Here is a 15,821-nt window from a genome sequence, read left to right as displayed (position 1 = left end):
AACAACAGGCACCAAGGTTGTCCTACATACCACATTTACTTCACTTTCAATTGTGGTGTTTGTTTTTTTTTTTTTTTTTTTTTTTTTTATGGGGAGACTAATGCTGGACCCCCCCCCCCTTAAAAACAAATAAGAGATTAAAAAATATATATACACATGCACAGTGGGGCAAAAAAAATTGTCAGCCACCAATTGTGCAATTTCTCCAACTTAAAAAGATGAGAGGCCTGTAATTTGCATCACATGTATACCTCAACTATGGGAGACATATTGAGGAAAAAAAAATACATAAAATCACATTGTCTGATTTTTAAGGAATTTATTTGCAAATTATGGTGGAAAACAAGTTTTTGGTCAATAACAAAAGTAAATCTCAATACTTTGTTATATACCCTTTGTTGGCAATGACAGAGGTCAAACATTTTCTTAAATTCTTTGCAAGGTTTCACACACTGTTGCTGGTATTTTGGCGCATTCCTCCATTCAGATGTCCTCTAGAGCAGTAATGTTTTGGGGCTGTCGCTGGGCAACACAGACTTTCTACTCCCTCCAAAACTTTTCTATGGGGTTGAGATCTGGAGACTGGCTAGGCCACTCCAGGACCTTGAAATACTTCTTAGAAAGCCACTCTTTCATTGCCCGGGTGGTGTTTTTGGGATCATTGTCATGCTGAAAGATCCAGCCACATTTCATCTTCAATGCCCTTGCTGATGGAAAGAGGTTTTCACTCAAAATCTCAAGATACGTGGCCCCAGTCATTCTTTCCTTTACACAGATCAGTCGTCCTTGTCACTTAGCAGAAAAACAGCCCCAAAGCATCATGTTTCCACCCCCATGCTTCACAGTAGGTATGGTGTTCTTTGCATGCAACTCTGCATTCTTTCTCCTCCAAACACGACGAGTTGAGTTTTTACGAACAAGTTCTAGTTTGGTTTTATCTGACCATATGAAATTCTCCCAATACTCTTCTGGATCATCCAAATGCTCTCTAGCAAACTTCAAACGCGCCCGGACATGCACTGGCTTAAGCAGGGGGACACGTCTGGCACTGCATGATTTGAGTCCCTGGTGGTGTAGTGTGTTATTGTTGGTAGCCTTTGTTACTTTGGCCCCAGCTCTCTGCAGGTCATTCACTAGGTCTGCCCATGTGGTTCTGGGATTTTTGCTCACCGTTCTTGTGATCATTTTGACACCACGGGGTGAGATCTTGCATGGAGCCATAGATGAAGGGAGATTATCAGTGTCTTTTATTTTCTAATAGTTGCTCCCGCAGTTGATTTCTTAACACCAAGTTGCTTGCCATTTGCAAATTCAGTCTTACCAGCCTGGTGCAGGTCTACAATTTTGTTTCTGGTGACCTTCGACAGCTCTTTGGTCTTGGCCATAGTGGAGTTTGGAGTGTGACTGTTTGAGGTTGTGGACAGGTGTCTTTTACATCATTAGTCTTCCCATCAAAAAAAAAGACACCACAATTGAAAGTGAAGTCAATGTCCTATAGGACACCCTTGGTGCCTGTTGTTGAGGGGATTCCAGCACTACCTTCATGGTTTTTGTTGCATTGGAAACCATGATGACAGTCTGCACAAAACCCTACTTAGTAGGTAACTATATTGGATATATTTGTATATCATTTCTTAGGGCTGGGCGGTATACTGGTTCATACCAAATACCGAAATTTTTGTGCTGCACGATATGAATTTTAACCCATACCACAATACCGGTTTGGCCCCTCCCCCTCAGGAATGAATTATCAGCCCAGCGCTGCTCTGTTCCCATCGGGGAACTAATCATATGTGGCCCGCAAGTGCTGTTATGCTCCCCCAAATTATCAGCCCAGTGCTGCTACTCACATGTCACCTGCAAGTGCTGCCCTCCTGGTCCTCTTGTTTGTTGCGGCCGCCGGCACTTACACTCTATACCAGTGGTCTTCAACCTCCAGATGTCGCAAAATCACAACTCCCAGCATGCCCGGACAGCCAACAGCATGCTGGGAGTTGTAGTTTGGCAACATCTGGAGGTCCGCAGATAGCAAACCACTGCTCTATACTGTATCCCTATGCCCGGGCTGCAAAAGGTAAACAAAATAAACTTTAAAGGAAAACTGTCAGATATTTTCTCCCGCACTATACAAAGGTACTATACACAGGTACTGGATAGTGCTGGAGACACTGATTAAAATGAGCCCTACCTTGCCCGGATCCACCCGGCCATTCTCCCGCAATTGTAGTTATATTATCTGTTGAAATCTTGCTGTAACAGGCACGGGCGGGGCTTCTGCAGCTAACTGGCACTGACATCAGCGCCACTTATGAATATTCATCCCTCTCTTCGCTGCTTCTAACTGGGGGAGGGGGAATGAATATTCATAAGCGGCGCTGATGTCATTGCCAGTAAAGCACAGAAGCCCAGCCCGTGCCAGTTACAGAAGATTTTAACAGATAATAAAACTACAATTGTGGAAGAACGGCTGGGCGGATCCGACAAAGGTAGGGCTCGTTTTAATCAGCGTCTACCGCACTAGACAGTTTTCCTTTAACTCTCCTTCCCCGTCGGTCCGGACTTGCTTCCCAGGGAATGGAACGTCGGACAGCCGTCAGCCTATCACCGGCCACAGCGATGTTCCGCCTCAGCCGGTGATAGGCTGAGCGCACTGTCATGTAAGAAGCCGGACAGAGCTCCTTAAATGACAGTGCGCTCAGCCTATCATCGGCTGAGGCGGAACTTCGCTGCGGCCGGTGATAGGCTGACAGCTGTCCGACGTTCCCATCCCCAGCGTAAGGCCGACGTAGGAACATGCGTGAGTTTATTTTGTTTACCTATTGCAGCCCGGGCATAGGGATACCGCATAGGGATACCACACAGTATAGAGTGTCAGCGCCGGCGGCTGCAACAAACAGGAGGACCAGGAGGCAGCGCTTGCGGGTGACACGTGAGTAGTACCCCGATGGGGACAGTGCAGCGCTTGGCTAATAATTAATTTGGGGGGAGGGGGGGGGAATACGTTATATACCGTGGAACCGCCAAAAGTTACAAAAATACTGCGATACACATATTTGGCCATACCGCCCAGCCCTATCATGTCATGTCAAGTTTTCATATTACTTTCTTAAAGTTTTTATTTCTACCTTCTAATAAACTAAAATGTACTATAGTCCGACCAATTGCAATTAAGGGGCTGTCCAGAAAATAAGAATCAATTTCAAGTCTAATTCTGTGCTATGGGTTAACAATTAATAAACAACAAACATACAAATACAGCCCCTCTCTGGTAAATAAGCACTGAGAGGGCAGAGCTTGTTAGTAGGGGTACCCTCAACACTAGGCAATCCTGTCCAGGTAGCAGGCCTTTTTTTAATGTATTTCCATTGCACAAAGACATAAAAAAAAAAAAGTCTGGAACACAATAGCAAATGTTATCATCATGTTTATTGATATATTGTTGCCTGTAAAAACACAGTGTGTACGATGCAGGAGCTTTATTGGATGCCACCCCTCCTAAAATAATAGGAGATTTCTATTTTTAAAAGTAATCCCTAAAAACTTCTGACCTGTCATGCATACATGTTAAGTTTTTATCAGTTGGTGGGTTAAGAATAAAACCAGGAGCCTCCTTGGGGAGTAAAGTGCATTGCCGTGCTTCTGACTGTCTGGGGATTGTAGGGGTCTCCGTACTTACACAGCATATAGAGAGAGTGGAAGCAATGGCTGTTGACTGACCCAATGTCTAGTTGACAGTTATTAAAGGTTTATGGCCTTTTTACACCTGGCCATAGGTATATTTGGTGAGATCTTATAACAATCTAATGTCTGTAAACATCATACACATAAGATTTGCTACTAAAAGTAAGATGTGTCTACCAATGGTCTGTAGATAAATATCTTCATGTCTATGGCTAGCTTTACCATAAATCAGTGCAGTTTACAAATGATTATAAAGGACTGAATTGTTGTCAGGAAACTGCAGGTTCTTGACCTAACGCACAGGGGCCACTGTGTGTCCTTACCTTTCCATGGCATCTTCCTAATGACAGTTCTGCAGTTAAAACTAGAAGTCACAATTCTGGATAGAGTAGAGTTAACCTGCTATACCATCCAAATTCAGTCAGCAACCAACTGTGGGCAAAGATCTGCCTTAAAATTAGACTCCCTGATGGATGAATATTTCCGGAGTGTGGCAGCTCTCAAATACTGAGATGTAAGTAAGAAAGTGATCAGTCCATTTACTTCCTATGTTGGAAGTAAACTGAAAATAAAAAGCAAGTGGAAGGGAGTCTAAAAAGGCCAGATTGTAATGTCTAGATTCCAGGTAGGAGCCTCTCCATAAAGTGGGCTTTGGAAGGAAATCTGGGGAAGTAGCAACAGGGTCATTAGCTCCCAAGACTTAAAGGGGTACTCCAGTGAAAAAAAAAAATGTTTTCATATCAACTGGCTCCATTAAGTTAAACAGATTTGTAAATTAATTCTATTAAAGAATCTTAATCCTACCAAATTAATTCTATTAAAGAATCTTAATCCTACCAGTACTTATTAGCTGCTGAAGTTGAGTTGTTGTTTTCTGTCTGACAACAGTGCTCTCTACTGACACCTCTGTCTGTCTCAGGAACTGTCCAGAGCAGGAGAGGTTTGCTATGGGGATTTGCTCCTACTCCAGACAGTTCCTGAGACAGACAGAGGTGTCAGCAGAGAGCACTGTTGTAAGACAGAAAAGAACAACTCCATTTCAGCAGCTGATAGGTACTAGTAGGTTTGATTTTTTAATTAATAGAAGTAATTTACAAATTTGTTAAACTTTCTGGAGCCAGTTGGTATAAAAAAAACTAGTTTTTTACGCGATTACCCACTTAATGAGTGTCTAGTCCTTGTAGGCCTTATCTCATAACTTTCAGGACTGAAACGTACACCAGGACACTATCGGAGGTCTTGTGAAGTTAATACTTTGCCAGGTCAGAGCTATTTTGGGGGCACTTGGGAGTCCCACATCATAATAAGCAATGCCTGTTTGGTATCCAAACATACTACCCTTTTGTTTTTTTTTGTTTTTTTTTAATAGATTTTGTACTGATTTAAAGTTAACTGCATTATATTGAAAAATATTTATCTCAAATGGTCTTGTCTAATCACACCTGCCAATCAGTTGTTTCCTCCAGAGGAAGCCACGACTAAGCACATATTATAGCATTACATGGCACCTATTCTGGGTCTTCAAGAGTGGGAACTGCTCTTTTGTACAGCTATTCTGGCACATAGATGGCTGTAGATTCAAAGCAGGGAACCTCCTCTATGATGTGGATATACCCTATTAGGCACATGAACATGGGTTGACATCCATTAAAATATAAAAAGGTAGGATTTTACTTTTAAGTCTGTTTTCCTATATGTTTTTGCAGTATAACATGCATGCCAGTCTTTTGGCTACTTTTATATGTACATATATCTTATGTCTCTGAATATTGTGTCTTTCAGAGGCAAGTAAGCTGGTTATGTCTTATGTAGCAGCCGTTTGTGGTAAAGGAGCTGAAGTTAACCAAGTGAAGGAACAACTCTTGCAGTCAAACCCAGTTTTAGAAGGTAAGGACAGGACTTTATTTGGTCTACATTTTGGTTATTGGCAAATAAAATTTTATCCTGATCATATCTGCATATGTAAAACCTGGATACACTGAAACTTGTATAATACTATACAGTGAGAATCCAGTGGAGATCGGTTTTCATGACAAAAATACTTTGAAAAGAGTTCAAAGTTCAAGTGTGTGTTTTTAGGGGCTGATTCAATGGTTGTCCTTGGCTATAGACTATAAACACGTTCTCTAACATGCTTTTTAACACTAGATTTTACTTTTTTTTTTTCTTTCATTATTAGCATTTGGAAATGCAAAAACTGTAAGGAATGACAACTCTTCCAGATTTGTAAGTATCTGGTGCATGCACTTGTTTATTGTCTAAAAATATATGAATGATACAATGAGTGACCTAAGTAATAAATTAATAAAAATGCACTTTGTAAGTGCCGAAACGCGTTGTCCGTATTGACAAATATATATTGTCCTGTGCCGGCCTGAGTCCGTTTTACTGTTAACACCCCTGAGCAGCACTTCCAGACCGCCTTTTTCCTACCATTTCTCGAAATTCATAAAAAGACTTGCATTTTTTTAGACAATACAGATTTATTTCTGGAACTGAGAAGGGAAAATTATGTGCACCCAAACCTCAATGGAAAAGGTAGCCTTCTTACAATACTCAACTTGAATTCTAAGCCACATTGCTATTTAGGATAATATGTATTATTTGACACCAAATTCTCTATGATGGATTTTGTAAGATGATAAAATAAACTAGGGTGGACTGACTCATGGGGTCCCCGGGCAATAGAGGATCATGGGGCCCTATTGCGCCATATGTTATACTATATACTGGCCACCCCAAAATATGAATTACTTGAACCCCCACATATAAATGTATACTGCAGATAGGGGATAAGTTTTTTTAGTATGATGATACTACTTAAATATATTTATTTTTCTGCTTGCATAAAGTTCACATGTGACTTTTGTATTATTCATACTTATTCAGGGCAAATACATGGATATTGAATTTGATTTCAAGGGAGACCCACTTGGTGGAGTTATAAGCAACTGTAAGTACCAATATTGATAAAATAGGTAATATGTGTGCATTGTGTAGGACATTATGAGTGAAAGCTAGTAGTATTCTTTACATTACTGGGGGATAGCCAGTGTGGGTGCACCATGTGAATTGCCTCAATGTGTTTGTATAATAATACAATATGATGTATTATGCAGATACATGTGATGGAGTGGCATCTGTCTGTTCAGTTGCTCCAGGCTCAAGAAGCTATGACTTCAGACAACATCCATATAAAGGAAAAACACTATGAATAAAGCTAAATGTTCTATACTTCAGCCTTCACCATTCTTTATTTTCTGCTGCCATCACTTGATTTAAGGATGATGTGGTTATGTATGAATAATGTAGCTGGACTATACTGACTGTATTATGTGAAAAGTGATTGTTGTGGCGGTAGTTAGGTCTCATGGTGGTCTGTCTTGAATAAAGTTTACCTGTCATATAGAATCACTAATGTACGGTATATAAATGATGGTGACCAACAACCTCAACGCCTTAAACATAATTGCTGTAACTGTAACTTAATGGATATAAATAGCAAAAGTTATGCTTCCAACCAGTTGTAGGACAAAATAAGACATAGATACCCCGGATCAGTTTCAGCTACTTACTGTAAACCTGTTCCCAAATAACGTGGGTATTATCTATCTACTCATTGGCCTTACAGTTTGTATCTCTTTGTTACGATTTCTTTAGTGTTACCCATGTTTTGTCACCTGATGAACACATTGGGATGTTTTTATTAGGGATCGACCGATTATCGGTTTGGCCGATATCGTAGGCCGATAATCGCGATTTGGGACATTATCGGTATCGGCAATTACCTTGCCGATATGCCGATAATGCCCTGCCCATCGCCGCCGCTGCCCCCCCCATTGCCTCCCCCCATCCCCGGTGTTATAATCACCGTATCCTGGGGTCCGCGATCCTTCTGGCTCCTTCTCTGTTGCTGTGTGCTGCGCTGCGTAATTACGAGTGACGACGCCAACGCGACGTCACCGTCAGTACGCACAGTGACAATGCAGGACGCCGACGGAGCCAGAAGGATCGCGGACCCCCAGGAACAGGTAATAATAACACCGGGGATGGGGGGAGGCGATGGGGCAGCTGCGGTATGTGGGCAGAGGATGGGGGGAGGCGATCGAGCAACTGTGGTGGTTAGATCCAGGACAGGCAGGGGGAGAGAAGCAGGCAGCGGCGGCGGTCTCTGGCACCGAAAAAGCCGCTGTAGTTCATTGATTTAAAGCGCCAGCTTTAAATCATTGATCTGCAACGGCTTCTGCCCCGCCGGGGTTTTTTGAAATAGCCGATAAATATCGGTATGTTATCGGCTATTGGCCTGAAAGGTGACAGATTATCGTTATCGGCCCTAAAAAAAATATCGATCGATCCCTAGTTTTTATACATATTAAGATGTTGTTTATGCATATTGGTTTCTGGGTACGTGTTATGGATCTGACTTTTGACTTTTAGGCTGCTTTCACACTATAAAATTCATCCGTTTTAAAGATCCGTTTGATGTTCTGTTAAGAAAACCCTGAAAATCGGCCATTAAACGTCCGTTACAAAATCCCATACGTCTGTTAGAGAATCCCATTATAGTCTATGGGATTTTTACATTATCCGTTTTAATCCGTTATTTTGTGACTGAAGATAGTAACGGGAGAAACAGTGCATGCACTATTTCTTCCATTCAAACGGATCTTTAAAACGGATGAATTTTATAGTATGAAAGCAGCCTTAGTGTTGACACCATTTGCTCTTTCTACTTTATATTATTTTGCCCTTATGAATTTGTTTTGTGTCAGCATTTGTGTCAATTTTGTATCAAAGCTTTAGTGATAGGAGACTTATCTCACACACACACACACACACACACACACACACAGACTAATCACTTTAAAATGAGTTTAATACCATAAAGGGTTAGACATTTATTACTATTCTTTATATAATATGTGTCTATATAGTTGATGTGGGTTGAGTACATGCAGGAAATGAATATAATTCTGTACAGTGTATAAAGCTATGCTATTCCTGATTTATTCCTTTTTACTGCATTATAAAATGATGTTAACCCAACTGTCCAGATGTAATATCTTTATTACACATTATACACAGCTCTGCTGCTTTTGATCTGCAAACACAAATGATCTTGTTAAATGTCTATAACAACTAGATACATCTCCAGACAGCCTGCCCTTTATCTAGCCAGACAATTCATACTTAGTCAGCTGAATTTCCCTGTTTACCGCTCACATGACTGAGTGTGTTAGCTTCACGGTCAGATCCAGGCACCCGCCAGCACAGCTATCTTCAGAAGCTGGGAACAGTTTACTGATGGAACAAGGTCAAAATCAGAAGCGCACATTTCCCTTTCCCTTAAATTTAAGGGAATGGAGCAAAACTAGACAATAGCCGCTTCTTCAGTAATAAATGTGAGCTTAGCTTGTGTTCTACCTCCAGGAATTGATATGATGTTATATTTCAAATGAGGCATATTTAGAAACTTAGACAAAACTGTACTAATGTGTCCAAAATAGTGATAGACAGGTGAGTCCGGCACTGCTGCCCAAAGATCAGCTCCCACTGGGATATTAGGTACCAAGGGAATAACCTGAGTGACTTCACGGGGTGCACTACTGGAAAGTTCAAGAAATATATGTATGCGCTTACCCAGAATATTTGCTGGCAGGAATCTTTATTCGCATGCAGTTAAGTGTGCAACGGGTAGACGCAGAGGAGCGACCTCACAGCGAGAGACTGTTTCCTGCGCTCCATGCGCACTTCCTCAGGCTGCCATCCACTGTACTAATGTGTATGAGCTCAACAGGCCCAGATCCAAAAGTCTTTATCTATTGTGAAAAAGTTGACTAAAAATTGAAAACAACTTAATTGATGCTTTTGATCTTAAAAATATACAGAAGATCTTAAAAGTTTCTTGAATAATCGTCTGCAATGAGTTGGCAAAAACCTTTCACCCGCTCTACTAGGGTAACCCCTTTAGTCGGTCTTTAATAGGTGACCCAGATTTTATAAATGTGATGGCATATGCTTGAAATAGACCACTAATATTGGATAGATGGAGGGGCAATACCCAGCACCACTACCACTCAGCTGTTTGAAGATGTTGCGGTACTGCGGTATCTTTTTTTTTATATAAACTCATACTTGCACGTGCCATACTATTCATACTGCCTGTCCCGGGTACATCGGTTATGTCCCATACAACAGACCGAGAGTTGGACACTCAAAATCAAATAGCATTGATGGCCCACAGTATCTTAAGATTTTTTTTACTCCCCAAATCTTATACCGCTTGTTTTTTCCATAGACTGAGAGCTTACTTTTCTAGACCATTGTGTATCATATTATTCATAACTCCTTGTAATCCAGTGTGTCCTGTTTATAAATATGGAAAGTGGAAAGTGGTGTACAGGTAAATACCAGGTTATTCAGCACGATCAACCAAACGGGAGACTTCTTAAACTGCAAAATTCAGTTTATTAAGCCATAACATTACATGTTGCGAGGTTTGGGAACCTGTTCATCAGATGTGCACGCAGGTTTACTGCCTACACATCTGATGAAGAGGTTCCAAAACCTTGCATTGCATAATGTAATGGCTTAATAAACTGAATTTTGCTGTTTAAGAAGTCTCCTCTCTGGTGGACCACGCTGAATAACCTGGTATTTACCTCTACACCACTTTCCATTTGTACCATTATTGAGGAATGCCTAATGCCGACTCCAGGAAGTTTCACCCCCAAATTTTCCATTCATGCGCTTATAGCTGTTGTGTCTTCATACACAACGGAGCAAGGTGAGCAAGTTTCCATTATTGGGCACACTGCTTCACCTCTAATCCATGCTATGGTTTTTTAAAAACGTTATTGTCCTATGAGGAGCTCTGCTCTTTTTTCCTATAGAACAAATTCTGTTTCTAAATATGAACAGCTTCTAATGTTTTGACCTAAGTCCTATGCAGTTGCATATCCTATTGGAGTCACTATAAACAGACAGTCTTGTCCTGTGAAAGTATTTTCATTGTTTTGGAACAAGCTGGAACATTTCTCCACTAACTGTCAGGAGCCTTTGTTAATCACATAATTTATTGGTCTCACATGCCCTTTTTTTCTGGTGTGAGCTGCTCTTTTGAAACTGTACTCTTGCAGAAGTGTCTGTTCCTTATCAGCGCTCCTAAATGTAGTGATCAATCCTTGTTACTTTGAAGTATAGCAGATTAAAGGACGCATAGGAAAACTTTATGACTATAAGAAAGTATTCACCAAAAATGATTAGTAGCCATGTGGATGATTGTTTGTGTACTTGGTAAAAGAAATAATCGTAATGTTTCTCTGAGGGTGCTAGGGAACACTACGGTCTCGTACTAAATATTTATATCAGGGAACAGATGATAAAGGAGAGACTTTCTGTCTATTCACCAATATGTATAACCTCAGATATAGAAATGGTTAAGGTCTTAAAATCCAGTGTGGTACGCCACATAATATATTTCCCCATACAAGGACACATGAGTTGGTGACGTTAGAAAAACAGTCCGTCATAACCCCAAAACAAGTAATATGTTGATTGTGCCACACATAGTTAGTACAAAAAGCATATAGTTTATGGCACATGTGTATTTTTATAACTTATGTGTCCTAGGGTACCACATGTCACCAGAGTAGGGCGTCACTATAGTGCCAAGAACAAACACCCTCCCTTGGCTATAGACATTGTATGCCTCCAAGCCTACACTGCTGAGGGAATCTATGACATCACCGGCTTCCCCAGCAACCACCTAAATGCGGAGCAGCACTTCTCAACACTATGAACCTTTCCCTTTAGTTTAAAGGGAACCTGTCAGCACTTTATAAGCCCTGTAACCACCACCAACCCGTTTTACATACACACATGATGTTCCCTATCATGTTTTCATGTCCTGGCTTAATGCTTGGAAAGTGTAGAAAACTGTTTTTATGTATTTATTTATTTTTAAATCTCCCGCACTGTATGTAAATAAGCAGCAACTAGCCCCCCCCCCCTGAGCTTTGTGAATGTTGTACATTGAAAGGCATGTATGCTTAATACACACCCCATGACTGTATAGCCCCACCCATCACCTAATATTCACTCCCATTATCATTAACCCCTTAAAGAAAAACTGTTGTGGAATAGAATTTACCGTGGTGGGTCTGACCACTGGGTTCCCCCCCCCCCCCCCCCCCCGTGATCCCATGTACGGGGCCGCGGCAGTCCACAGGAAGGGGGTGTTCTGTCCCCTGCATGATGTGGCGGCCGACATGCCCCCTCCATGTATCCCATAGAAATACATGGAGGGGGGCGTGTCTGCCATGGCTACCTGCTGTGGATGGCACAGTGCTTCCTGCGGACTGCTGCGGGCCTGCATGGGAGATCGCAGAGGGTCCCTGCTGTATGCTCCACAGGGAGTTCTTTTCTGTCTGACCACAGTGCTCTCTGCTGACACCTCTGTCAATGTCAGGAACTGTCCAAATCAGTTTAACTTTCTGGCACCAATTCATAAAAAAAATTTAAATAAAAAATAAAATAAAATTCTAAATATATATATATATATATATATATATATATATATATATAATCTCTCAATAAATAAAAATATTTTCCACCGGAGTACCCCTTCAACCTATAGATGCCATGATCACTTCCGATCACAGCATCTATAGCTAAAATAGGCTGTACAAAAAAATAGGCTGTACTAGTAGGTCGCTGATGGTACTAATGTTTGTTATCCTGCACGGTGAACAGCGTAAATGTAAAAAAAATACCAAACACCAGATTTGCTGGTTTTTGGTCACATCATATGTCGGGGAAAAAATTACTAAAAAGCAATCAAAACTAAAATATAAACAAACTACAGGGGTCAGAACAGGGTTATAACATACTTATTTTGACAACAATGTTGGACTTTTTTTTTTTTTTTATTATATTTTATTTTTTACAAATTTACAAAAAACAGGACAATTCCATCAATATCATATAAACACAATACTAGACACAGAACAAAACCGTAACGGAATAATTCCTGTCACTAAGAAGAACAAAAATATATAATACAACCCCAGCACACCCTGCCCCCCCAAGCAGACAAGGAAGAAAGGGAAAGAGGGGGAAAAAACCACATCCGTATACCATTATTAATTCACCATGCTTTCCATATGTCACGATATTTTTTAAGGTCTTTCTTTTTCGATACGGAAAACCAAAAATATTCATATTTTTTAATTTTCTTCATCATTAGTACCCAAGTCAGAAACTCCAGAATGTTCACCATTCCCCCCCCCCCCCCCCCCCAATCTGATCCCGCATTATCAAGATCCTGGCATAAAAAGTACCCCTAGTGGTGAGGAGCCATTCCGTGCCCATCTTGGAAGATTCCCCCAAGATCATTAAAGCGCATCCTCTCTGAATAAAATATCCGACTTTCTTTTCTTGTTCTTGCATTATTCTTTCCCAAATTACCTGAATCTTGGAACAACCATAAATTAGACTTGATAGTTTGACTGTTCAACTAGTAAACATGGGCATTATGGGTATAATGGCTGTGTCCTCAAGGTCTAAGTGGGCTTTGTCCTTAAGGGGTTAAGCTCACACCCATCTGACTGATTCCTTCAATTACCTAACAGATTATTAACCCAAATATCTCAGGAACGGAAGGGCGTATCAAGAGACTGTAAAAAGAAAGGTGTGTTATGAGGGTTCCCTAAACTGCGGCCAATCCCCCCAAAAACCTAATTTTGTGGAGAGTTGGACATAAGTCCTCCTACAAGTAGGCATCATCCTTTTAATGGGCCACCCTTTTAATGATTCTGTGTTTTTTTTTTTTTTTAAATCCTGAACATACTGTTAATGTTTTTGTGACTTCTTTCTAGATCTCCTAGAGAAGTCTAGGGTTGTCAGACAACCAAGGGGTGAAAGAAATTTCCATATCTTCTATCAGTTGCTGTCTGGTGCTTCTGAGGATCTCCTAAGTAAGTATAAACACTACAATGAAGAATGTGCCTTTGAGCAATTTGCAAACATTTCTCACTCTTTTCTGTAGTTTTGTGTCAACAGAGGTGTTCATGCACATCCCAAGTTATTACAGTTTATTTTCTTCTGTAGATGTACCGGCAAGTGTTGAGCATTTTCCTGTCTTGTGATATATTGTGTTTTTTTTTTTGTGTTTTTTTTTTTTGTAGACAAGCTAAAACTAGAGCGGGATTTCAGCAAATACAACTACCTAAGCTTGGATTCTGCAAAAGTGAACGGTGTGGATGATGCATCAAACTTCAGAACTGTGAGGGTAAGATAAGATGTTTGAGAAGTTCTGTGATTGTAATGTATGTAATGGAGGTAACTGAAAGTTTTTAGTTTTGGGTAAGTGTAGCCTATATGGCACCCACAGTGGTTACCAAACTCTATGTGCTACCTTTTAAACAATGTTATCAGGGAAATCCTGCTTTGTTGTGGCCATTTAGTGAACACTGGGAGTGCAGCCATATTAGCTGTCAGAAACAGATAATTTATGAAAAAAATAAAGTGGCAGCCTGAATGGACAAAGTATTTTGGTGAGGATTTAGCAGATTATTCTATTTTTTACCAAGACCAGGAGTGGAACAGACACATAAAAGTGCAAACTTTTTCGTTATAGTTTTTCGGTGTCTGTTCCACTCCTGGCTTTGGAAAAAAATACTGAGCAAAATTCTGACCAAAATATTATGTGTGAACATAGCCTTAGAATGGAATATCAGTAAGACTGCAAAAATAGCTTCAGCAAAACTGCTACATAGGGAAGTATTAGAAACTTAATTTAACAAACTATTTTTGTTTTTAATTTAAATGTTTTTATATTGAAGTCTTTCTTAAAACAAATGTCATGCATATAAAAATATCAAACGTGGTACGGTAAGTTAACATTGTAATTGGGAGATCATACAGAGTGTCCCACCCAGGGCTGACATCAGAAATTTTGGGGCCCCCTACACAGCTTGTAGTCTGGACCCCTCCCCTCTCCCCTCACAGCTGCACATGCTAGATTTTATATTAGTATGGGGTTTAGAAACATAAAATAATATCACCACTCCATATTAATTCTGCAGTGACTAAATAACACCACCATACTGTAAGGAAATAAAAGCCACTAGGCACAGACCAGTATCACTAATAACACCACAATACAAGGGACATATAATTCCACCATACCATGATCACTACCATTACCACTGACTAACACTACTATATTGTTGTTGAATAAAAACCACTATACAAAAGATCAATAACCCCTAAATAGAGGTAGATTTGAGCTGTACACAGGGGCTGCAGACCATATAAGTGATTATAGTTACATACTCACAGGGACGTCTTCTCTGATCAGAGTCGTTCACTTTTCTCTTTCTTCTCCATTTGTCCTGGGTCATCATAAAGATTTCTCCCGATCACAACTCGTCTCCACCGAATCTGTCAGACAAACATTTTAGGCTTCTCGCTACAGCAAAGTCCTCACCTCTATACAAACCCCCTATATTTATTACACTGCCCCATATAGTAGTCCCTTCTGTGCCCCAGAATAGTATTAGGCCCAAACATTGTCCTCATACATACAGGTGTCCCAGATCCGTGGGTGCCCCCTTCACCTGCAGGCCCAGTCGCAGGGGGTACGATGGGGCCCGCAGGTGAAGGGTCTGATTATGCACATGCAGGGACCGTGCCAGCATGTTGCAGCCCTAGGGCCCCAGGCCCCTCTGGGTACCAGCTGTACCCCCATGATGGCTGCCCTGGTCCCATCCGCTAAAGTCCTGGAAAAAAAAAAATATATATATATATATATATATATATATATATATATATATATATATATATATATCTATATCTATATCTCCAAAGAATACATCTTAATAAAATTTGGTCAAGACATGATCATGCCTTACTCAATCAGAAACCCCTCATAACATGTACTGGAAGTATCACAGCAACACATAACTGGCCAAACTTTGTTTTACTAAAAGTAGTGTAGTGTATGTGGACATGTCCACATATTTTTAAATCAATTGCACAATGATGCAATTGGCACCAGTTACATTCAACAGGATTGGGTCACCTTCCTCCCCTCCAAGGTGACCATGCCTGGGAATTAATAATTTCTATGGGACTTT

The 15,821-nt window shown here is 40.6% G+C and overlaps 1 protein-coding gene across 3 annotated transcripts in view; it reads left to right on the top strand.

Moving 5' to 3' along the window:
• Window positions 1-15,821, top strand: part of MYO1B (myosin IB) — a 219,646-nt gene that overhangs the window by 117,838 nt on the left and 85,987 nt on the right. For all 3 annotated transcript variants that reach the window (XM_056533486.1, XM_056533484.1, XM_056533485.1), the window contains exons 5-9: window positions 5,464-5,568; window positions 5,861-5,907; window positions 6,571-6,634; window positions 13,560-13,658; window positions 13,869-13,972. In XM_056533486.1, coding sequence (XP_056389461.1) covers window positions 5,464-5,568; window positions 5,861-5,907; window positions 6,571-6,634; window positions 13,560-13,658; window positions 13,869-13,972 — 419 coding nt within the window. The remainder of the gene's footprint in view (window positions 1-5,463; window positions 5,569-5,860; window positions 5,908-6,570; window positions 6,635-13,559; window positions 13,659-13,868; window positions 13,973-15,821) is intronic.

The sequence above is a fragment of the Hyla sarda genome, chromosome 8, assembly GCF_029499605.1.
Source record: "Hyla sarda isolate aHylSar1 chromosome 8, aHylSar1.hap1, whole genome shotgun sequence".
Taxonomy (NCBI): Eukaryota; Metazoa; Chordata; class Amphibia; order Anura; family Hylidae; genus Hyla; species Hyla sarda.
This window is presented reverse-complemented; position numbering and strand designations above follow the sequence as displayed.